This window comes from Sciurus vulgaris (genome assembly GCF_902686455.1).
Source record: "Sciurus vulgaris genome assembly, chromosome: 18".
NCBI classification, from domain to species: Eukaryota; Metazoa; Chordata; class Mammalia; order Rodentia; family Sciuridae; genus Sciurus; species Sciurus vulgaris.
The window spans coordinates 15,054,534-15,079,289 of record NC_136479.1 but is presented as its reverse complement, the minus strand read 5'-3'; the positions used below and the strand labels follow the sequence as shown (position 1 = coordinate 15,079,289).

The window sequence follows — 24,756 nt, the reverse complement described above, 5'->3', positions numbered from 1 at the left end:
TCCAGAAGAGGAATTTTAGGGTGGTTTCTCTGGCACCCATGTGGAGGATGTGTAGGAAAGGAAGATCCCAATGGGAGACAGGAGTTGAAAGGTGTTCCAGCAGTGAAATAGAAAGGTTGATTGGCTACTGAATTCTGTTTCTGTTCCACATGAAACTGGAGAAATCAGTACTATATTCGTCAAGACCCACTTGGTTGTGACAGAATCCCAATCTGTTCAGCACGCAGGAGAAAAGTGACTGATAGGCTTGCCAGATCAAGAAGGTATTGTCAGTCAAATCACAGGGAGGCCAAGGTGCAGCTGGACCTCATGAAAGTCAGGGGCCTCAAACATCATCAGGAGTCATTTTAGGGCTTTGTTTCTCCAAAGGGGTTGATTAAATTTGCTTTCCTCCAAGATGGTCTTTCTCTACATGGTGGAGAACATAGGTCCTTGCCAACTCTTTTATCTTATGGTCCCTGCCACTGAAGAAATTGGCTATTTCATCTATACTTTGAAAAATTCTGGAGAAGAACTTTGGATTGGTTGAGCACCACCCGGGGGGGCCAATGAATGGAAGTCAAGGTGGGGAAGGAGTCAAGAAATCATACAGAAGCTACCATGATGGTTGTGTAGTTAGGGACAGGCTATCCCAAGATGTTCATTGCTGGGCAGACAAACCTGGAGATCTGCCTCACTTACTAAATGCTGACTGTGCACCATGTTTGGGTCCAGGAAGTAGAGATGTGAAACAGTGCCCGATTTTCTCTCTCAGGGATGTCATGAAAAAAAAAAAATCACTAATTTTTAAATAACCTGCTTCTAAATTCAACCCCTTAGAGACTTTTCTCTCCTCAGTGCTTTCCTCTGGTACTTAGGACTGAGGTCATACGGTCATGGGCCTTTGGGTTCATTTGGCTCTGAGCATCTCTGAAGTCTTTGAATGTTTTATATGGCTTATAAGAGCTAGATTCTCCTTTCTACAAGGCATAGTGTATATTCTACACATTCTTGGTTATTCAGGAATCCTGTGGGAGCTTCTTGTTTCAACTAGGAAGGCAAAATAACAAGTCACCATTGGATTGCAATCGGTCTTCTAGTGGTTCTTTTGTAAGGACCAAGATTTCTTCCAGTGATGATAAGAGCCAGGGACCTTGTTATGCAGGATATGGAGTCTGGGTCATTATCTGGGCCTCCAGGGAGCATACCCTATCCTTGGCAAGAATGAAACTAAAGTAATTATAACCCAGCATACATTTTATGGGGAAGATGGCGAATCACGTTAGAGTAGAGACTCTACACTTAACCCCTTGGGTAAGTAAACTCTTGGACCAGAGACTGAGAGTATTAAATGACTCCACAAGGTCTTATAATCACATCAATTCAGAAAATAGGTGTTTATTAATCCCGAGAGATCTGCTTCACTAGGAAAGTCTGCACAAAGTGATAGCAGCTATCCCTTATAGCATATAGTATTTTGTAATGTCTTAGGATCTCATATGCTATTATTTCATCTAATCCTCACAAAAATCCCGTGAGGTAGGCGCTAGTAGTACTATTGTTTTAAAAATAAGGGAACAAATTCTGAGAGGTTAAGTAAATTATATAGGACCAAGTCTTATTTTACTGCTTCATTCTTTCTCCTTACCATCATCAATGAGTTGGTGCCCCAGCAATCTGTAATGATGACAAATTTTCAAAGTATGATTGTGAATTTATAAAATTTTAATTGTACGTAGTTACATACATATTCAGTATTCCAATCCAATGCAGTCATTTAAAAAGAAAAATACTCAAATTGTCCCAAAGTGACTCCTGGGAGGCCCTTCAGGCAGGCTTCTGTGTCCTTTTGACATAACCCTGTTGACCTTCGAAAGTGTCTTTATTTTTTGGTGCAATAATATGTTCTAGGTTCATCTTCTATATTTCAAATCAGTCATTTCTCCTAGGACTCCTGGTTTCTTTTAGTGAAAAATGGTGTTTTTGACAATCAATCAGTTGACCAACCATCAATTACTATTGTGCTTTACTAATATCAGAAGGGCCAATCAGGTCTGCCATGACAGTGTTAGGATAGTGACTGGCATTTCAGCCCGTAAGGCACTACATTAGTAGGGAGCCAAGAGGCAGGGCATTACTAAATCGAATGTACCTCCCAGCTCTGTTAATCAGCATTACATGATCTTATCTATCTGTATTTGGTTGAAGCCTATAATTATTCAGTGTACATTTTACTCCTCAAATGCTTACTTATTAACATACTTCATGCTAGATTCTGTGCAGGGATCTGGGAATGCACAAGGCATACATGCACAACAACTCGTAGTTACTACGGTGAATGAGGCTATCACTCCCTGCCTTTGTCCCTTTTGTAAGTAAATAGTAGCACATACCTTCAACAGTAAGTGACTTGTAGCATTTTCTCTGCAGACAGGCCAGTTAGAGTCAATGATGCTGATACCCTTGACTTCAAGTTCTGCCTCCTGAGCCTTCTGGCCCCAGGGGACAGTTGCCCCAGGCAGTTTGTTCTTAAGCAGTATTCACATTTTCAGAGATTTCTAAAGGGGAAGGCATTCTTAGACACCAGGATAATTGATCAAAACATGAACTCCTCTTCTTCTAGGTCAGTGGGCAGGACCCCAGGTGCAGCCAGAAGAAGAAAGAGCTGTTGTTTACTATGAATGGAAATAAAAAACCAGCATTTAAGAGTTTAAGCCAACTTAATGATCTGCATTTCAGGGCCCCAGATGGCATAGGTTGGATTACTGCATATATTGCTTCAGAGTTTACCCTAAATGTCACTAAGAGGGAGGCTGTTAGCTTGCCACATTTCTCGTTTATTCAGCTGGATGCTCAGATCATGAGAAACAGGAAGTCTATACTCGCATAATAAATATTTTTAGAGCATCTTTGCCTTTCCTTAATCTACTGCGTTATAAATTCCACGAAAGGAAGGATTTCTCTCTGTTCTGTTCACTGTTCTTTCTTAAGCACTTTGGTAATGCCTGCTTTCCCAAATACTATTTGTTGAATGAATTAATATTTTTCTCCCATAACAACACTGATCTGTGCAGACTGTTCTTGGTGGGCTCTTCTTTGCCCTGTCTTGGCCTTTGTGTGTGTTTCCCTCCCAAAGGAAGTACCTGAGGCTTGAACATGGCTGTTCTTCAGTTTTCCATTTGTGAACTGCTTTGTCAAATTGAACAACTGATATACTTTGTACTGAAAAAATATCTAGGGGAATGTTTTCCACCAGTGCAGTTAGAGTTTATTTCAACTTCAAAATAAAATGCATACGTGTGCATTTGGGGGCATTTGTCATGCATAAATAGAGCAGGCAATTTGTCATGCTTCAGCAAACTCAGAGAGGGAAGATGTAGTTTCTATCAACCTGGGTAAACTATTCCATAATGCAAAATGAATAATCTTTGCTTATCTTTTGTTCTCACTACTTATTTAACATAGATCAGAGCTGAGAAGTCTTAGGTGACCTGGCTGATGGAACCACTATTTGAAGGATTGTTAGTAAGTGTGGAAAAGGGAGAAATTATATGCTGCAGCTCACAGTGGATTGACTAGAACTTGTCTCATGTGCCAATTAAAGTACTCTCTGGGGGGAGAGAGATAGGTGACAACTACTGAAGTTATTGTTTTACCAGAGTGTTCTAGATTCATTCTGTTTCTTGGAAGTGTTTAATAACAGAACCCAGTAGCAATTTTGTAGAAAACCAGTACTTAAAAACAAACAAAGACCAAAGTGTGAGTTGAGGGTATAATCAAGTGCATGCTTAACCTTGGGTTCAGTCCCCAGCACCATTAAAAAAAAAACATCATACTGGTCATTTTGTAACCTCAGCAAAACAGGTCTTACACATTGTGCATCAGCAATTAGGTGTTAGAATTTTTGGAATCAGAGAGATGAGTTCAAATTCCAGTTCTGCCCCTTAGTGGTTCTGTGGCATTAGTATTATCATCTCTAAAATGACTCTGCCTCTCAGCTAGGATGAAGTTGTGAGCATAAAATGAGATCATCTAACGAAGGACTTAGCATGCAAATGTCTGGCACATCCTACAGATTCGGAACGCGGTAGCTAGCTTAAAAGATGGAAAGTCTCATATTTTATCAGTTGGTGTCTCTTGGGCCAAGTTTTCTTGGCAGGCAAGATTTTTATGTCCTCAGGAGGTCTGACAATTAAGACTGCTCAAGTTTCTCTGTGGGGAAACGTTCTTTGAAATGATCTTCAGATTTCGCTTTCATGGATTCTCTGAGTCCACCCACAGCCTTTAATTATATTCTCCATACTACAGACTCCCTGGAAGTCTCCATACTTGAGTCTCAATCTCAGCCACAGAATAACCAGAGCGTTTGTGAATACACCAATGCCCGAGTCCCACCGCAGACTGACTAAATTGGTTCCTCTGGGACTGGCGACCCAGTCATCTATATATTTTTTTGAAGCTGCCTTGGTGATTCTAACAAGGAGTGAGGGTTGTTCAGGCTCTTGCTCACGTCTCCAATCTCTCTCCCCTCCTCTGCTCACCAGCTCCTGACTTCTTGTTGAACATGCCAGAGTTGCCCCTACCTCAGGACCTTGGCATTCACAGTTCCCTGAGTCTGCTGTGTGTTCCACTCAGATTTCTACATAATTGATTCTTGTTTGTCAGGCTCAACTCAAATGTCACTTATTCAGGATTTCACTTCCTTACCCCATTCCCAAGTCGCATTCCTTACCTTGTTTAATTTCTTTTCTAACACACTGCGATGAGACATTTATGGATTAATTTGCTTATTTGCTGCCTGTCTGACATTAGAATGTAAGCTCCAAAAATATAAAGTCCTTGTCTGATTTATTCACTATTATATACCCAGGGCTTAGAAAAGTGTCTGGTACATAACAGATACTCAATAAATATTGTTGAATGAATTATTCCTGTTGGCTATTCACTGATAAAATCACATACCATCTTTCTAATGGTCAGTTTTTATGGTGGGTACACAAAACAATCATTCCCTTAAAGTTATACAATTTCAATTTTCTCATGCCCCTTTATATGGTTTTGGTATTAACTATTAAAGGGTTAAAAAGAAGAAACATTATAGGTAAATATTCAGCATTGTAAAACAGCATCATGGCTTTATGTAAAGAGTTCTGTGATGATTCAGGGACTTCTTAACCTCACTTAGATTCGATTTTCTCACCTCTAAAGTGGGACTAGTACATATGGTAGTTATGAATAGAGAATGAGAAAACACATACAAAGCCTTTGTGAAAAATTCTTAGTCCTGAAGCCTAGAAGTCACTCATCCCACCCATTTGTATCTGTCCCACTATCCAGGTACTAATAAATGCCTGTTCACCAAATGGAGCATTTAGTTGCTTTAAGTCCTGCTTTTGCTTAGGAGGGAGAAAACATGTTTAGAGAGAGCAGGAAGAGTATCGAGTTTTAACTTTGCCATTACTAGGTTTTCTATTTAACCTGGAGCAAGTTACTTAGTTTCTTCATCTGTGAAATGAGGTCAGCTGCAGTAACTACCCTCTCAGCTACTAAGCAGACTCAGATCATATAAATAATGTGCTAGCACATGATCTTTGTTCTATGTGGTGCTTATTATTACTGCTATTAATGAAGCTGTTATGGGCAGATATTTTCAGCCTGTAGACTTTGACTGAGATCAAAGACTAAATTTAATCCATTTGATTTCATTTTCTAGAATGAAAATGAAAATTATTCAGTGCAAAAATGAAGCAATAATGGCAGTCAAATTACCAACATGAGAACCTCCTTGGCTTGATCCCCTGGAAAAATATGCAGACACCTTGACAGTAGGGACAAGGCCAGGAGTCTGAGCACTCATCACAGTGTCTCAGTCCAGAATAAACTGTCACTCTCAGGAGAAACAAGTCCCTAGAATGCACCATTTGTCATATCTTAAACCAAAGACATAAAAAACAGTGTGTCATTCTGTGGGTGTTGGACACAATTTTTCTGTAGTTTCTTTCTAGTTCCATCCACAGAAGTTGCTAATTGAATGCCAATAATGCATTACAAATCCCCCACAACTCATACCTTCCTTGAAGAGAGGCTGAGAAGTTTATTTATGGCCCCTCGACTGAGGTGTGAATTCCTGGAGGCTAGGTGAAATGATTGGGTATATTGTGTTGTAAAAATGACATCTATGTGTTCTCGATATTATTGAGGCAGGTACCACCCATCCATCCACACATCCATCCATCCACAATTACCCAGTACTTACCATATGCTAGTTATTAATCTAGCAAAGGTGAACAAAATATAGCTCATAGTCTTGGATGCCCTTTGTTAGAACCCATGCTATACTTTCCTTCATTCATCTGGTAAGTCCTCACTGTGGGCTAACTTCATGTAAAGCATTATTGAGGATATAAGGTGTGTGTAACAGAGTCTATGAAGGTCGATCTCTTACAGTTATCAAGAAGTATGAAGTTATAAGATGGCAACAATCCTTGAATTACATGTCAAGAGTTCTGGGTTCCAATCCCAACCTTGTCATTCCTACTATCTGCTGTCCAGAAGCTTGATTTCTGCACCCATCCCTCCAAGCCCTCAGGACCCCGATCTCCTCTCTTTCAGTTCTTTGTCCCTTACTTCCATCACAACTGCTTTCCTACCATCTTCAGGATCACCCTAAGTCATTTCTGTTATCTGCCCACCTGCCAAGACCATCTGTTCACAGCACGTTCTACTCTTTCTCTGGTTTCATCTCATCCTTCTCCTGCTAATAGCCTCAATTTCCTTTCACCTTATGCACCCAGGGTCAGGAAAGCCCCAACTAAGAATCACATTAATGATTCCTCTTCTCATCTGTTCCAGAGCAGCTAATATTGCAAAACAAAAGACAAAATGAACAAACAAAAAACCCAAAACAAACAAACAAATGCCAAAGCAAACCAACCAATCAACCAAAAACCCCACCTGCTTTGCAGACCAACAGCTCAAAAATTATGGTTTCCTTCCTCAGAGGGGTTTGGACATGATTGGGAAGCTCCGGTCATGGAAAACAATTTGGGATAATGATTTAATATAAAGGGTCTAGGATCCAGAAGGCCTGGGTTCAAATCCCAGCTTACTCAAGTCACTTACCCAACCTGTGTTCTCTGAGTCTGCGTCCCAAGCTGTTCTGGTTCTGAGTCTACTTTCCTCTTCCATATAATGGAAGTATGGAGATGGGTTGGAGGATTAAATGAACACAAGTGAATGTTTAACAAAGAACTCAGCGTGTCATGACAGGAACTTTGCTTCTTCCTCCTTGCAGGGGCCCATCAGCAAGAATTTCCTCGACTTGCAGTCCTTCCCGTCCCTTGCTTCCTGCTTCCACACCCCACTTTGTTCAGGGTCAGGCAAAGAGCCAGTATGAGGCTGCAGTGGGTCCCACATCTTGGTCCTTTACATGTTTGAAAGTCTCTTTTCTCTGCCAACTTCTCCTGCACTGACCTTTCTTCTTCTTCTGCTTCTCCTTCTTCTTCTTCTTTTGGTGGTGCTGGGGATTGAACCCAGGGCCTTGAGCACGTGAGGCAAGCACTCTACCAACTGAGCTATATCCCCAGCCCAGCACTGACCTTTCTTATAAGTTCATAAACATCCTGCAATCATTCCTATATTTTAAAAGCCGACTGCTTATATTTCTCTTTGCACTGAGCCCTTAAGAGAAAAGTTAACTTCAAGTGAGTCTGCTGTAAGCCTTTCTTCCAGTCATTCCTCCATGTACCGTGTTCACCTTCTGGCCCTACTACTCTCCCGGAACTGCTTTCGTCATCATCATAGGGACCTTCTGGGTGCCAAATTCAATTGTTTATTGTCCATCTTGATCTCTTAGCATATTGGAAACTTAACAATCCTCCCGGAGATGTCTTTTCTTGGTGTTCATCGTTTCATTCCCTTCTAGCCTTCCTCTTACTTGCCTGACTTGTTCTGCTTCATTTCTTTTCTGGATGCTTCTTAAATGTTGTTGTTTCCTGGAACTTTACCTCCAGGCTGCTCTTCTGGTGCTATGTCATGTGGACGCACAGTGGCCTCATTCATGTGCATCGACTTGACCATCATTTAGGCAGCAAAGATTCCCAAGGTCTAGCTCTAGCCTAAGCATGACTTTTGAGATTTGAACCCGTATGTCCATCTTCACCCAGATATCCATTGGGCACCTTGAAAACTCACTCTAATGATGCTTGAATTTGTTATTCCCTTGTTTATAGAATGTAAGCTCAGGAAGGTAAGGATTCTTGCCTGTTTATTGGTATGTCCCTAAGGCCTAGGACATGGTCAGGGACACATTCAGTGCTCAGCTAATACTGGTTACATGAATGAACAAAGCCTTTTGTCTTCCTCACCCACCTGTTCTTCCTTCTGAAGGGCAACAGCACCGTCTGTACCACCCAGGGTTTCGTGTCACCTCTCTTTTCCTTAATCCTTATGTCCCGTTGGTTTCCTAGGTTCCACGAATTCAGACTTCTTGATCTGCAGTAAATTCCATCCTCTACATTCTCATCGATATTTTAGGGAGCCTAGTAATCTCTCCTTCATTTGTATTCTCTCTTTCCCTATCATGAAATGGGAATAATGACGTGACCTATCCCATAGGACTGTTGTAAGGTTCATTGAGATCAGTTATCCAATTAATGATGTTAAATTTGTTCACTTGGTTAAGGCAGTGTCAGTCATATTTTTCAATTATGATTTTCACCTAGAAAATGTAGCATCCCATCATGATACTTGTCTGAATCTACCACTGCATTGGAGGTTGTAAAAAAAAAAATTTAGTTTTGGTACCAGGGGTTGAACCCAGGGGTGCTTAACCACTAAACCTCATCCCTTTTAATATTTTATTTTATTATTATTACTTAATTTTCTTTTTATTTTACAGACTGCATTTTGATTCATTGTACACAAATGGGGTACATCTTTTCGTTTCTATGGTTGTGCACAATATAGATTCACATCATTCGTGTAATCATACATGTGCATAGGGTAATGATGTCTGTCTCATTCCACCATTTTTCATACTCCCCCTCATTTCCCTAGAAGTAATCTAAAGTCCCTCCATTCTTCTTTCATGTCCCCTTAATATTTTATGTAGAGATAGGATCTCACTGAGTTGCTAGGTCCTTGCTAAATTGCTGAGACTGGCTTTGAACTAGCGATCCTCCTGCCTCAGCCTCCCAAGTCACTGGGATTACAGGTGTGTGCCACCACATCCGGCTTGGAGGTTCTAAAACATTGATTTCCAAATTCCACCTCCTTCTGCTTTTACTAACTAGAATTTCCTTTCTCTCCTTTACCCTACCCTACTCTACTCTGAATATAACTATAGTCTCATGGGGATTTTAAAAAATGCAATGTTTTAAAACCAATTTCCATGATTGATCCTTTCTGATACATAAATTGTCTCAAATTTGGCCACCGGCAGCCTTTTCAGGACGACTTCTGTGTCTGTTGTCCTTCGATCACTTCTTTACTTACTGGTGCAGCAAAAAGCCTCAGGATCACCTGGAACTTTCCGCGCCTCACACTTGGAAACATCGGTTCCTCCGAGGAGCCGGTGGAATAGGGAATGGCATTTAGAAATCAAGATCTAGGTTCTAGGCAGACTCATGACCACGAGGGGGCTTTGCTCCAGGCTCGTACAGGGCACAGCACTAGGAAATACAATTTTAAAACGTCGTGAGTTCATGCTTGTGAGGGTTCATCTTGATTGTCATCTCGATTCGATTAAGAGTCAGCTAAGAAACAGGTAAACACTTCCGGACGTGCCCGAAGATGACTGTGAAGTAGGATGGCACTCCGAGGAGGGAGGCCAACCCTGAACGTGGGCAGCGCTGTCCAACAGGCAGCTGTCCAGAGCGGCAAGGAGGAGTCAGTGAGAGTAAATCTGGTGACGGCTGGAAGACAAAGGAGGGCGGCGAGGTCATGGCAGGAAGGCCGGGCGGAGTGTCTCAGGCAGGATGCACACGGGCAGCTCCGCTGTCTCTTCCACAGGAACGTCTCGGTCACGGTCAGGATGATGGACGGTCCATCAAGCAACGAGCAAGTCGGTGAGTCCCCTTCAGACTTGGTGCAACACTGGCATCATTGGTGCAAAACGGGGACTGGAGCTAGGCTCATCATGAGTCCTTTTAAATCCTTTTTATCAGACCCTGCCAGCTGATCTGGGTCCGAGGGAAGTTAGTTATCTTACTCGAGGTCAGTTGCACATGTCTCCAACTTGGGGTAACGTCAACCTTATCTTGGGGCAACATCACATCATTACCTCATTACAGCACAGAGCGCTCAAGTTATTTTTTGTAAGTTACACGGCACAAAGTAACAAGTTGTTTTTTGCAAGTTACACAGCACAGAATAAACAAGTTGTTTTTTGTAAATCACACAGCACACAGGACGTCACACATTTAACTTTGCTCCTTACATCAGGGGTCCAGATGGGACAAAGTGGAGGAAGGAAGAAGTGCGCTGGCCCATGCACTCTGCATTCTTGTGCCGGGGTGGCTCTTGTCGCTGTCACCACCTGGGGACATAGGGTGCTAACTTCTTCAGCCCTTCAAAGTGGATCACAGCAGCAACCCTCCAGGGAGCTTCTAGGCCATCGGCCTTGACTGGGCTCTTGTTCCTCTTGTTCGGAGGCAGCCAGCTTCTTGGACCTAGCAGCTGGTTTCTTTCGGCTTTCCAGTGTGCAGACAGGCATTGTGAGACCACCCGCTTCTGATGGTGGAAGCCAATCTATAAATCCCCTTTCATAATTCATATGCGGTTCCTGTGAACTGTCCATTCATGCATTTTGCCTCTTTTCCTACTGGGTATGGCCCTTTTTCTTTTTAAGAACTTCTTATCTAGTAGGAATGTTAGTTTCTGTTGTACAAATTACAAATATTTCTCACCCAATCTTTTATTTGTCATATTTGACCCTCATTCAGCTGCCTAGAGCTTTGGTCAGGAAAAGGAATTCCTGTTCATATGGCAAAAACGTAGGTAAGGAAAATGGAGCTGCCACTTTCCAGATGTCAGTCACCATTCTGGGTATTTCAGGAACATTCTGTCATTTGTGCTTTTTAGTAAATCTTTTTAAAAATTTTTTTTGATTTGTTCTTTTTGAGGAGTATTCCTTATCTCATGTTCTAAAGCTCTTTATTTTAATCTTAAAAGGCAAGCATTAAAGTTACATCTTATGCCAAAGTCAGAGAATTAAATGAAAACAGAGGATTAATGAAAATTAAGAAAACTCTTGGAAAATCACTCCAATTGGCCAGAGGCAGGAAGGTGCCATTTCTCGGTCAGAGCAGAAGGGTCAGGGTCCCCTCTGTGGTGAGATCATGAGCAGTTTTCCATGAACTCTGCCGGAAGCTGCCATCTACAGTCCTGGCTGCCAGGAGCCTCTCAGCCAGGAGGGCCTGGGAGTCCCGGCAGACTGACGGAGCCGCAGGCTCCACCTGCCAGCCCCTGCCCATCCAGCCAGGGACGGCACACGGCCGGCACTCTCCGCTGCCCGCTCTCTCTCCCCTACTCCTCAACACCAGGGTCGCGGGGTTCCATTCCCACCAAGCTAGTCTGTGTGATCACAAGCTGGGCAGTGTGGCTAAGAGGCAGACTACAGCTCGGACTGTCTGGGTTGGAACTTGGCTCTGCCACTTGCTGGCTCTGTCTTCGGGCAAGTTCCTTATCTGCAGAGTGGGCATCCTGAGGGCAGGGCTCCCCCAGGGGTCTCCTGGGGACTGAGAGGGCACCTGTCTGCCAATCGCTCAGAGCATTTCCTGGAACAGAGCGAATACTATTGAAGTGTTCGCTAATTTTCTTAAAATCCCCTATATTTTCTCCATCCACCACAAATTCCGAGTTTCCCTGTCCCTGTCACCCATACAGTCACTTTAATGACTGACACTGGCGGGGTCCGTTTCTCCCCCAGGGTTGCAAATCCCAGTTTCCTGAGTCCACGCTTCATGTTGGGCCTTTTTTTCCCCAGAAGATGGGAAAGGCAAGCTTGCCTTCTCTTCTCTCATCCTGAATCTCTTTGCAGGTCGGCATCCCCGAACCACACCTGTGTCAAGTCAAAGACTTCGGATCCAATGGTCATCTTCTTCACCAGTGGGACCACGGGGTTCCCCAAGATGGCGAAGCACAGCCATGGACTAGCCCTACGGTCCTGCCTCTCCTCCAGGTAGGAAGAGGGCACAGCTCAGAGGCTGGGTCCCAGGTCTGTGCCAGCTGTGTGCATGTGCAGGGTGGGCCTTGGGCTCTCTATCTGCCCCTCCATCCTGTGTCTCCGTCTGCCCTTCGCTTCAGACCTCTGAGGGTCCCAGAGGTGGAATCCTGGAATCCCGAATGTTGACGGAGACTCAATAATGAAGGAGACCCTTTGGGGTCCTGCCTGAGTTCCTTCACAGGAGCTGTGGAGGAGATGTGGTGGAGGCAGCAGGCATTCTGCAGGCCACACAAATGACAGGCCAGCCTGTCCCTGAAAACAGCTCCACAGTTTGGTGTGGAAAAGAGAAGGTTCTGGCAGTGTTACTTGAGGCCAGAGGGCCCCTCCTCTTCTCCATTTGGGGTAACTTGAACTTGGGGATTCCCAATCATGAAATACTTGGGAAGAAAATACCTGAACTAGCCTCACCAAGTCACTGCCCCTGACCTTGAACCAGGAGTGCATAGAACTGAAGCTCTAGCCTGGGGTTAATCATTCAGTCTGTTTTAAGCTGAGCCTGTCCCCCCACCTCTCCTCCTCTGCAGTTAGTAACCCTCTGATCAGAACACACTCGACTCATGTGTGTTCTGACTCATCCACCAGGACAAGGGGCAGCGATGGCTTCTTGTGGGCAGGGAGTGTTGGTGCTAATGGTAGCAACTGAGCACCAAGACCCCAGGAGGGGACAGAAGGGAAGGGTGTCAGTACATTTGGACTAATACGTGCAACCACAGTGAGAGGAAAGCGTTCTCAGGATTATATGATGAAATCTATAGAAAGCTTATTCATGAGCGGCAGAGACCTGAGAGTAGCGCTGGGCTACAGGACAAGGACCGATGGGAGCAGCTGGGAACCCAGCAAGGCCCAGGTTGGGCAGGCCTTGGGGCCTCAGGTAGAGTCTGGGCCTCAGGAGGAGGCAGACAATGGGTGGGTGCTGATGGGATTTCAGGGAGGGAGAGATGTGATGGGATTTGTATTTTGAAGAAGCCTCTGTTGCTGCAGGACGGAGGAGGGGTTGGAAGGGAGGTGGGGAGGACCAGGTACCACCTCTTAGAATAGGCCAGAGAGGAGAGTGGCCTGGACCAGGGCCATGGATGTGATGAGGTTAATACCCTCGAAATTTCAGGAGACAGAGTGGGCAGGCCCTGCTGGCTACGGCGGGAAAGAAGGGTGGGATCAAGGTCGGCCTCCTGATTTGGGCTTGGACACTGATGCTGTTCACTGAAGTAGAGGTCACTGGAGGAGAATGAGCTCAGAAGAGGCCCGAGAGATCAGGATCTGGGCTTGGGGAGCCTGAGACACACCCCAGAAGAGGTGCTCACTGGGAAGCTGAGCTGAAGCTGAGAAGAGAGGCCCCCTCCCTCCGGATTTCCCTGGGGGCAGCACACTCCTGAGAGGGGCAGGAAGAGGACCTGTGGGTGGCTCATCAAAGCCCCTCCCTGCTAACAGAAAAGCTCCTAAAGCCACAGCCTGCTCAGGGGAGTGTTGCGCTTTCTCCAGGACCTGTGCACTCAGAGTCCGGCAGGTGCAGGAGGAGGGCAGAGAGGTGACAAACCTTCCCACTGCAGTTACTGCCATTTGGCTAATTGCTTCCTGTCCCTTGCCAAGGGGATGTGCTCTTTGGGTCTCTTCTCCCTCTCCCATTCTATGCCCCTTTGCAAATGACAGAAAGCCCAACCCATTCCCTTTTAACCAAAGAGTGAAGAAGAGGATTTATCGGCCCCACACATAGCTGGATAGACTCCAGATTGGGGTTCCCTCCGTCCCTTGGCTGCTTCTGCTTTGCTGATGCTGTCCTCAGAAAGGCTCAGGTCTTATTGCTGAAAAATGCCCTCCACCATCGGCTGGTGGCGACCGATTCAGATCCAGGGAAAGAGAAACAGACTTCCTCCTGGCTCTCCTAGCAAGGGCCTTAAGGATCATTAGCACTGCACTAGTTAGGGTAGCGTGTGATTGGGCGGTCCACGTTGGGGACCCGTGGTGGGGTGCCCTGGAGCCCCATCTCATGCACTCAGTGAGAGGGTGATTCCCCAACTGAAAAGCAGATGCCCCAGCCCTTGATCACACCCAGTGCTGATGGCACAGCTGAGCCCCTGCATTGTGGAGTTAGCAGGAAAGTGTTGCAGCTGAAGACCTCTGATGTCCTGTGGTGCATGTCAGACCCCGGTTGGATTCTGGCTGTCGTGGGGTGCCTGTTTGAACCATGGGCAGCAGGGTCTACGCTTTTCATCCACCACCTGCCCCAGATCGACCCCAAGGTCATTGTACAGGTAAGAAGACCAACCTTCTGGTATCAGAAACTCCAGAAGAAACCCATGTTTCCAGGTCAAGATCTGGACTCTGCTCAGAAATACTAAGCAAAGTTCATGGTCATAAGAGACCCCAAGTCTGGGATCCTCACAGGGTGGAACACTGAACCAGAGTCACTAGGTCAGATTGACATCAAGATGTAACCTGGTGCTGGGCGCTGTGGGGCCTGCAGGTAATTCCAGTGGCTCGGGAGGCTGAGGTGGAGGATCACCGGTTCCAACCAGCCTCAGAAACAGTGAGGCACTAAGCAAATCGGTGAGACCCTGTCTCTAAATAAAATACAAAAGTGGTTGAGGATGTGGCTCAGTGGGTGAGTGCCACTGAGTTCAAACCCTGGAATCCCTCTGTCCCCCAAAAAATGTAACCTGGAAGAGAGCCCTTATTTTTGGGCCATTTCCCAGACCTGTGGATGAGACATTATGGGTGTGAGACCACAGAATATGTATTTTGAGAAATAAAAGCAACCACAGTCATCCCAAGTTTCCTGAATCTTCGATCCTGGCTGTGCTGGGGCCAGGTAGCTGGTGTGAGTGTGAGTGTGTGTGTGTGTGTGTGTGTGTGTGTGTGTGTGTGTGTGTGTGTTTTGTTTTGGAAGTGATAATTATCAATCAGCCTAGTTAAATTAAAGCATGATCCAGAGACCCAAGAGAAACATTTTGTGAGCCTTGCATCTTTGTTAGTTTATTCAAATGCTTTATGATGAAATGGCAAACATACAGAAAGCTTGCACAAGATGGAAATCTATAGCGAAATCAACACCTGAAAAGAAAACACCTGTGTAGCACTCACCCAAATCACAGAATAGAACCTTGCCAGCACCCCAGCGGCATCCACCTGCCTCCTCTTCCCCCTGAAGGGAATCGATATCTCAGTCTGTTCGGCATTCACTTCCTTCTGTAATTTAGCTACAGTGGTTTACATATGAGATGTATCCCAATCGCTCATGGGTGAGATACTACAAGAAAGCTTAGAGGTGAAAGGATTGGATTATGAGAGATTTAACTTAATCAATGCACTAATTCTTTGATATGATTAACTGGGTGGGAGCTGTAAGCAGGTAGCCTGTGACTGGAGGAGGTCGGTCCCTGGGTGTGACTTTGGGGTGTATAGTTTCCTTTTGTTGAGTAGTACCCTCTGCTTCATGGTACCATGTTCCCAGCTGTTTCCCTCTGCCACATCCTTCTGCCATGATGTTCTGCCTCACCTCCAGTCCTGAGGAATGGAGTCAGCTGACTGTGAATTGTGACTTCTGAAAACAGGTGCCCCCAAATAAAGTTTTCCTCCTAAAATAGTTCTTCTCAGGTCTTTTGATCACAGCACTTGAAGTCGCTGACTAAAACAAATACTAAGAAAATATTCCTGAGCAAAAATTCTATTTTACATGATTTTGAACTTTAGGTCTGCATTGTACATCATTCTCTGATACCTTGCTTCTTTCTTCAACCTTGTTTCTAAGTTGGGCTGTGTTATTGCATATTGCTATAGTTAATTTTAATTTTGCAATTTTCTTCTATCGTTCCTACCATCAGTGGAGATGTGAATAGTTTTCACATAGGGACTCTTGATAATCAATGATCAATGAACTCTGGCACATGCACCCTAGTAACCAAGCATTTCTGAAAAGTTTTTCTTGGAGAAGAATTAGCAGGTCACACTGACACTACTGCCCCATATTCCAAATGTAAGAAAACCCACAAAAACCACGCTGGACACGGGAAATCACATAAGGGAGATTATTAAGCAAACAGAGTGTCTCTCTGCAGGGTAAGAGAGAAAATGAGAGGAAAAGAGAGGAAAACAGAAAGGGCACACGCTAGAGAGAGTGGAAAAGCCAGGAGGAGAAAGAAAGTGAGTCAGGGGAGAGAAAGCGTGAGAAAAGATGGCGGGGTAGATACCCTTAAGCAGTTGAATTCCGCTGGGCTAACAGGGGACCAATGACGGAGAAGGATACTTGCAAGCTGACTGATGAACCAATAGCTAGCCAGGATGTTCACAGATTGACAGTAGTTGGGAGTCGGAGAAAGTGGCTGCAGCGGAAAGGGCGGGGAGAGCAGCTTTCAGACTGAGAAGCTAGGTTGTGATGCAATGGAAGGGTGGGGGGAGCAGCTTTGTATTACACCAAATATTAAACCAATTTATGTTGCCAGAGAAATGTAGGAGAGATTCCATTGTTCCACATCCTTGAAAAACGAGTTATTATCAAAGTTAACTTTAGCCAGTCTGAGGAATGCAAAGCACTCTCTTATGTAATTTTAATTTTGCAAATCCCTGTATTTGATGGCTAATTTTTAGCTAACCGGAAATCTGCAGTGTGAACCTCAGGGGCATTTGTCTATCTTTTAGACTCTGAAATTGAAACGGATATTTCAAAAATGATAGTTAACATATTCTGGACATGAGAGTTAAATTATCAAGGAGCTTACTGACGACCCTTCTAAAGCTAGCTGAATTACACTTGGTTTTATTCATCAAGCCTTGGTCCGCCTGAATTCTGTTTCACTGAATTTCAAAGCTCATGCATATCAGTTAATTTTTGCAACACTCCTCAGACCCGGGCCTTTGTTCAAAGCCAATAACATTTCATCAGTGCAAAATGAACCACTGCACCTGAAACTCTGCTCACTTCTGTCCCTTGGGCAAAGCCCAGAGGAGGAAGACTCTCAGTGGAGAGGCCCCGGTTCCTCCCTGCCTGCTGTGTCAGGAGAGGGGATGAGGGTGGAAAGTGGTGCAGATGCTGCCACCTTCGCCCCCAGGAGCTGGCCGGGCACCGCCCACGCCAGGTGGGGCAGCCTCAATCACTTCCCCCTTTTTCTTTGGGGAATCCAGTCCTTCCTGGGCGATTGTTCTTGTATGCTTTGGAGAACTTCATGGGGAAGGAGAGGTCACATCTCATGATGAGCCTTCACATCAGACGTTTCTGTTCCCTCTCAAAGTCCCTGTCTCTGGGCTTCTGCTTTTCCTTCTGTTTCCTGTGATCCTTCTGTGTCTTCCTACACTCAGCCCAATCTTACCTGAGGCTCTAAGCAGAGCATGTCCAACCCCAGACTTTCATTTCCCACCTAGAAATACAAAAACCCTTCAGTCGGGAAGCCCAGCCCTCGCTGAAGACAGCACGGTGTCCTCTCACCCCAGTGTGTCCCTCGGGTCATGTCCACACCTTCAGCTGCATGGAATGCTCCCCTAAGGTGAATTCCAATGAACGCAGCTTCCTCCCTCCCTGAGTGCAAACTGAATCTGAATTTCCCTGATTAACCAGGAGCTCAGGACCACCCACCCATCTCATGCCAGGAGAGTTCTCAGGGGCTGACAGGAAGGGGGAGACCTCCACTTGGCCTTGACCTCACTACAAGGGCCAGAGGTTGAACAGGAAAGTCAGGAAGTAGGAGGAGGGAGGACCCAGGCGACACAGCCGTCACCTCCTAGGGCACTGGGCCTGGGGCAGCGTGTTCAAGCTGACTCTGCTGCCTTCCGCTAGCCTCAGGTTCCCCACCCTGGAGCACTGCAGTACTGGCGGGGAGGCCCTGCTGCCCGAGGAGCATGAGCAGTGGAGGCAGCAGACGGGCCTGTCGCTCCATGAGCTCTACGGACAGTCAGAAACGGTAGGCGGGCAGGCCCCCGGGCCACTTGGGTGTGCTGGGCCACTGGGCTTGGGAGGCTGCCGGTCCTATGGAGTGTCAGGCTCAGCCCCGCTGAGTGCCCAGCGTTGCTCAGAGCCAGCAGGAGGCTCCAGGGCTCAAAGCTGCTTTGCCTCGAGTCAATTGACAGAGGATCGTTCACGGCTGAAGACACATCGAGGGACCACCATGCTGCGAACTGATGGGCCAAGCCTTAGAAAGGGATCTAAGGACATTTGCCCCTGTGCCTGTGATGATCAGCTCAGGGACCCAGGGGGCGGTGGGTCAGGAGGACCTCTCCACCAACATGGAGACCACCGCCAGGAGGGCCTGCCAACTCCACCATCTGTCCCTTCCCAGGTGGCCACATGCAGAGGCAGGGGGAGCCGGCTCAGGTCCTCTTTGGGTGGTTAGGGTGACACAGCTTTGAGTGTGGAAAGCTTCAGGTGTGGATGAGGGACCGGAGACTCTCTGTGTAGACTAAGTACAAACACACTGGGCGTGAGCCTCGTGTGTCCCTGGCCACCCACCAGGGGGTGGGATCATTTGTGGTATTGTGCAACCTTGACCCTCCCAGGCTTCATCAGCGACAGTGGGGGTGGCTGCCCCTCTTCCGTCACATTCCTGATCCATTCCTGATGCTGCATGAACCCGCTATCCCTCCAGCTACTGGAGAGAGGACTCCATCTCAGGCCCTGTGACAAACTGGAAAACCACATTCCTTCATACCAATTCAATGTATCTGTCTGACTCTTTTTTCTTTCCTCTTGGAAGGAAAAAATTACTTGATTGGTTGTTTTCCAAACCTAAAAAGGAAACGCTAAGACTCTGGGCCTGAAGAGTAGCTCGCAGCTTCTGCTTGGACATGGGGAGGGTGAGAGAGACGACAGGCTTCATCCACGACCTCAGTCCCTTTGCATCCAGCGTTTGCCACAATAGCTGGTGGCTCTTCCTCCAAGCACTGCCCCCACCCACACAGCGGGTCCACACAGCTGCAGTGCGGGCAGTGCCAGGCTGTGGAGAAAGAGCTTCCCTCCTCTGCCAGGAGCTCAGCCCCAGGTGTGGGTCCCAGCCCTGCCCAGGACAGGCTTCAGGACCATGACCCTGGCCTTCCACCATCTGAGTCTCAGTCTCCCCTCTCAGGAATGGCCATCATAATGGCCGGCTTGCCAGATTGCAATCGGGTGAAGGGAGTGTGCCCAGCGCTGGCCACAGTGCCCAGCCCCAGCACAGGCTCACCCCTTTGCTTCTCTCTTGACCCCTCACTGGCCACTGTCAACCTCACACCTAGGACAGAGCCAGTCCATGCTGGTGTCGCTGAGCAGAGTCTGGTCAGAGCCCTGAGCACAGAGTCTGGACCCCTGGCTTTCCGACAAGGGCTCCTTGTGCAGCATTGATTGACATCTGTGCAGGCGGGCAGGGGCCCAAGCCATGTTGTGTGAATTCTGCTGCTTTGTGACTGGCCTGGCCTCTTCAGCTGTCCTCAGTCCTCTCTCTTTTGTGAACAGGGACTGACTTGCAGTGTCTCCTGGGGAATGAGCATCAAACTGGGCTCCATGGGGAAGGCCATTCGCCCTTCGACATCCAGGTCTGGTCCTCAAGTCTTTGGCAGGGCACAGTGAGGGCCCAGCTGGCGTTGGACCCTTGTGTGACAGCAGGTGGCAGAACCAGCCCTGCTTCCCTGCCCAGTATCCCCTACTTCCCCTCCCTGTTTCATTTCCATTTCCCATTTCCCTTCAGATGAGAACTGCACTAAGCATTAGTATGTCTGCAAAGCACTTGTTCCTAGGAGGACTGAAAAGAGACCAGTTTCTCTCATGGTTGAATCTGCTGGGTGTCCGATGTGTTTGGGGATCTGAGAATCATCCAATCCAAAGGAATTTTGGACACAGCCCACACTAGGAATTTTCTTTCCTCAGTTGGGTCTTGACGGAAGGTCTTGAAGGAAGTCTTTTTCTGCCTCACCATACAGTGTCCCCAAACCCACTGGGACCATGGCAGCTCAAAATCAGTGCTAGAAATCCCGTCTCTTTTATCTCTATGCACATTTACTGTAAGCTGGAAACATTCCGTCATTGCATTATATAGAAAACCAACGCATATTATTTTTTTAATGACTATTAAAATGTTTAATAATATTTGCTTATGATAAAAAAAATCAACCAATACCCCCAAAGGATAAGGACAGAAATTTTAAAACTCTTTTTAAAAAAATTTTATTTATTTCTATTTTTACACACTGCATTTCAATTCCTTGTACACAAATGGGGTACAACTTTTCTTTTCTCTGGTTGTATGCAATGTAGATTCACACCACTTGTGTAATTATGCCTGTACATAGGGTAATGATGTCTGTCTCAGTCCACCATCTCTCCCTCCCCTGCCCCCTTCCCTACCTCATTTCCCTTTACACCATCCAAAACTACTCTATTCTTCTCTTATTCTCCTGCCTTAACCCATTAAGTATCATCATTCGCTTGTCTGAGAAAACATTCAGCCTTTAAGCAATGTATTTTAATAAGAAAGAAATCACGAGAAACCCTAAAAAACCCAGGAAAACAAAATCAGAGTAATGATACAATGAGATAAATTTTTCTTAGATGTTACTATCTGCATAAAAAGTCCCAGGACTGGCTTAGAAGTAGAGCACCAGAATAGGAAGTTTGAAGTCAACTGCACAACCCTTAGGTGGGGAGACACCCCAGCCTCTGTGGGGGCAGGGACGTCCACAGTGGGGTGCCAGGGTCATCCAAATTGTAACTTAATCTGGACAAAGGAAAGGAAGGGAAACTGAGTGGAGTCCAGGGCCCTGAAAGGGAAGGCCATTCCTACAGCCCAGGAAGCCGCCCAAAGCCAGTGTCAACCTGCCAAGTACTCTTTGTCCCCTGGAGACCCAGACGGGAGACCTTGGTCAGGTGCCTTGGCCGGAGACTAGCTGTGCCTCTGATCAGCCGTGGGACCCGGGCAGACTTCCTTCTGCACATCAGAGTGATGGAGATTGGGTGCAAAGGCCCTCACAAGGACCGGGGGAAGTGACATATTGGGCATGTGCACAGGGAGCATTGTTAGGGGCCTCTTTCCCGCCAGAACTGGCACCTTGGAAGGCCCACAGTCATTAAAGGCAGTCACGATTGTAAGGATGGTTCCCCTTACTGCTCATGCCAAGCACTTCACTTTACAGTCATTGTCTCCCGGGACCCTGAGGTGCCATCTCCAGCTCCCTTGCACAGGTGGGGACGCAGGTCCAGAGTGGTCAGGGAGGGACTGTGTCCAGGCAGAGCAGAGTATCAGAGGGACCTGGGTTTGGAAGGGGGCATGAGGAGTTGGCGAGACCAGCTGGGGAAGGCGCCAGAGAGACAAGGGGTTCGGCGCCCAGCTCTGCGTGGGTAAGCCCTGCTCAGAGCAGAGGTGGACTAGGGGCCATGTCCGCAGTTCAGATCCTCCACCTGCCACCCAAGTCGTTGGTCACTGTGATGCTGACGTCATCTCACATTCCCCATGGCATCCTGATGGGGAGCAGAGGATGCCAGCCCACTGTGGCGCTGGGCAGGGTCCTGGCGGTACTTCTTCCTTCCTCTCCTGATGATGGCTAGCCCTGCTAAGCCCCAGGGAATACCTCCCACTCCAATCACACCCTGATCCTGTGCTTTGTCCTCATCCCCAGGGTCACCCAAGCCTGGCAATTCTCAGGGCCTGGGCATGACCCCCCCCCCCCCCCCCCCCCGAATGCTTTGCAAGTGACAGCTGCGCAGCACTCAGTTTGGAACCAAGGAAACACCACATTCTGTGGGTGATCAAGGGGCAGATGATGAACTGCCAGGCCTCTCTGGTTGTCCTGTGCATGGGGGTGTGGCAGTGTGTGTGTCTGTCACGCAGATCTGCCTGTGGACACTGGTGGTCTGGACTTCAGTGTCTGTGAGTTTAGAGTTGGTAGTGTGGGTTTTTGTGGTGTGGCTGGTCCTGTGAGCGTGTCTCTGCTGGAGGTGTCAGTATGTTCCCCTGTGAGTAGGTATCACTGTGGACTTCACATCAAAGCAGATGTGGGTGGGATCTTTTCAGTGGTGACTAACTGGGGTGACTGAGAGGGGAACAGCAGTTCTTCACCACCTGTTCTCTTCTGTCCCTGTTCCTGTCTGCCTCTGGTCTCCCCCTGGTGGTTGTACATCAGACCCCAAGTGCCATGACCCTAAAGACCGGTGAGGGGCCATGGGGAATTAAGAAAGACACACAAACATTTACAAAGAGAAAGCTGGGACCAGGTGGGAGACGGACGGAGGAACAGTGACCCAGAGCTGGCACAGCGCCTTTATTGTGTAAGTTTTATCATCAAAAGTTTACTTGTGGGAAAGCTCCTGGGCTTGAGGCTTGCAGTGCTTGCAAGATGTTGTGGTTATCTTGTTATGCTCAGAATTCTCTATCCCTGGCAGCTGGTGTCTGAGCACAAGGTCAAGATGCTATTGTTCTGTCCCTTTGCACAAAACTCCCCCAGGCAGGGCATTACCATATCTCCTGGGCAATCTCCTCCTGCACCTTTGCACAGGAAGTTCCCAGGACAAAGCTCAGCCACAGCTCTGGGGCAGTCAAAGACCATGGTCCAAGACACCACTCTCCATACCCAAGGACACGGCCCATGCACAGGAGTCCAGACCAGGGGGTGGAGAGGGATCTGGGACCCTGGAGGGGATGGTGAGAAGGAGAAGAGGTGTTGTCTGGAGAGGACTCTTGGATGAGGAAGGGAGTCCTGATCCCTGGCAGAGGAGTGGCAGTCCCTATCATGATCTGAAAGTCAGACCTCCTGAATCCCTGGAAGGAAGGGCTTTGTTGGGTGTCTATGGAGGAAAGTCTGGGTTGTGGGTCGTAGGTCTCTGGCAGCTCTAGAGAAGCCCTGTAGGAATCCTGGGTCCTCAGAGACTGGGTCCCTCACTCAGCAACCTTGGGTTTATGCTGGGACACAGAAGCAACCTCAGCACTTACGGGGGCTAAAAGGCAGAGGACCCACTGAAGGATGGTGGTAGGGGATGGAGCGGCAGGTGGGGGTGGGTGCCAAGTCAGAGCTGACCTCCCTGGACACTCCCTGTGGGCTCCCCGTTTGGCAGGGTCTGGGCAGAGCCCCGCAGGGGCAGGCGTGTAGCCCGGCAGGCAGAGTCTCCTTCCTGGCTCTGTGTCCTGGCTATGGAATGGAGCTGGGAGCCTTCCCAGATGCTGGTGTCAAGAGGGAGCATCTGGCCATGGGACGTGCCAGACTAGGGCTGAGGGTGATGGTGGAGGGAAGGTGTTAGCACAGGCTCATTCACTCGACAAACGGACAACACCAAGGTGCTGTTGCTGCTGCTGTTGGTGTTTTATTACCTGTAACCCCAATCCTCGAGCTCACCTTAGCCCCCCAGAAGAACAGAGGACTTCCAAGAAGGGTAGCAACCAAACTCAGAGGAACAGAAATACTGGAGCCTCAGACCTCCTGATACCCTTCCAAAGCAACCCTCTCTACACCCCTCCAAGCCCCACCATATTGAGGAAACTGAGGTATCTCAGGATTTGCCTAAGGTCACAGGGCAGGTTCTGGGTTTTCCCCTGATTACATCCCACCAAACTCCTTTTTCCGAAGATCATTCCGTTTAATCTTGCCAGTGATGGTTTTGGGCAGCTCTGGGACAAACTCCACCTGGTTGAGAAGAAGGCAAATCCATCCTGAGTCTGCTGCAGCATCTCGCCAATTTCCCATGGCCCTCCTTTCCCCTCCACGGTCCCCGTACAGGAGGAAACCACATGGTGATCTCAGTGGGGTCCCCGAGCATGGCAGATTCCTTCCCCCAACTCCCTGAAGCTGAATGTAGCCTTGTGACTGACTTTGCCTATGAAATGTGGGTGGAAGTGAAGCGGGTCTCATCTGGGCAGAGTCTGGAACCAATGGCTCCCTATCCTCCATCTCTTACAGCACCTGGCAGGTATCCAGGTGGCGGCTGCTCCTTTAACTCAGCCCCAGGGTGAGTGGATGTGGGGCAGAGGTCCCAGGAGATCTACGGGGGACATACAGCATGAGCAAGAAAGAAACCTTCACTGGTACAGCACTTCATGGTCTGGGGCATGCAGGGACATGGTCTGTATGTCCTGCAGGGACATCTCACCTCCTACCCAGGGAGACCATCTATTCTGCTGTCAGTCACACTCGTTGCAGAAACATGAGATTGGCTGTCAGACACACGTGTGTTTGACTTCTAGCTCTGCCTCTTCATGACCCCAGAGTGACCCGAGGTAATGTCCTCTGTAGAGGGAAATCTGTCGGTTGCCTAAGCTCCCCACTCCAGGGCCACCCTGGAGATGTGGTGCAGCAGAACCCTGGGGACGTGGGGGGACCAGGTCCATCCCTCCGCCCTGGCTCACCTTCCTTGGGTACTTGTACGGGGCTGTCACCGACTTCACATGCTGCTGCAGTTCCTTGGTGAGCTGGTCCTTGTCGTGGGACAGGAACTCCTGGGTCAGGACAATAAACGCCTTCACCACCTGCAGAATGGGACAAGGGGTTTCAGATGAGGGTCACCTATTACGTACAGAGTTTTAAAAGTAAGTGTTCATTGAATGAATGGAAAGGCGAGTTGATGGCTGAGCCCATGGAGGTTAAGAGCACAGGAAAAGGAGGGGCCCGGGTTC

At 47.5% G+C, this 24,756-nt stretch overlaps 2 protein-coding genes across 10 annotated transcripts in view; both read right to left on the bottom strand.

Annotated features, from left to right (window-relative positions):
* ACSM4 (acyl-CoA synthetase medium chain family member 4) overlaps positions 1-7,251 on the bottom strand; it is a 36,073-nt gene extending 28,822 nt beyond the window's left edge. For 5 of the 7 annotated variants that reach the window (XM_079120875.1, XM_079120872.1, XM_079120874.1 and 2 more), the window contains exons 1-2: positions 7,102-7,200; positions 2,373-2,654 (exon numbers count right to left, since the gene is read on the bottom strand). The gene's annotated coding sequence lies outside the window, so the exon portion shown is untranslated. Of the gene's footprint in view, positions 1-2,372; positions 2,655-3,122; positions 3,380-7,101 lie in introns of those variants that run through there. The other 2 variants (XM_079120877.1, XM_079120873.1) reach the window with 2 other exon arrangements.
* Positions 7,252-23,425: 16,174 nt separating this feature from the next.
* ACSM1 (acyl-CoA synthetase medium chain family member 1) overlaps positions 23,426-24,756 on the bottom strand; it is a 50,079-nt gene continuing 48,748 nt past the window's right edge. For all 3 annotated transcript variants that reach the window (XM_079120886.1, XM_079120885.1, XM_079120887.1), the window contains 2 exons: positions 24,490-24,609; positions 23,426-23,770 (listed from right to left, as the gene is read on the bottom strand). In XM_079120886.1, the coding sequence (XP_078977012.1) occupies positions 23,684-23,770; positions 24,490-24,609 (207 nt within the window). In that variant the 3' untranslated portion in view covers positions 23,426-23,683. The remainder of the gene's footprint in view (positions 23,771-24,489; positions 24,610-24,756) is intronic.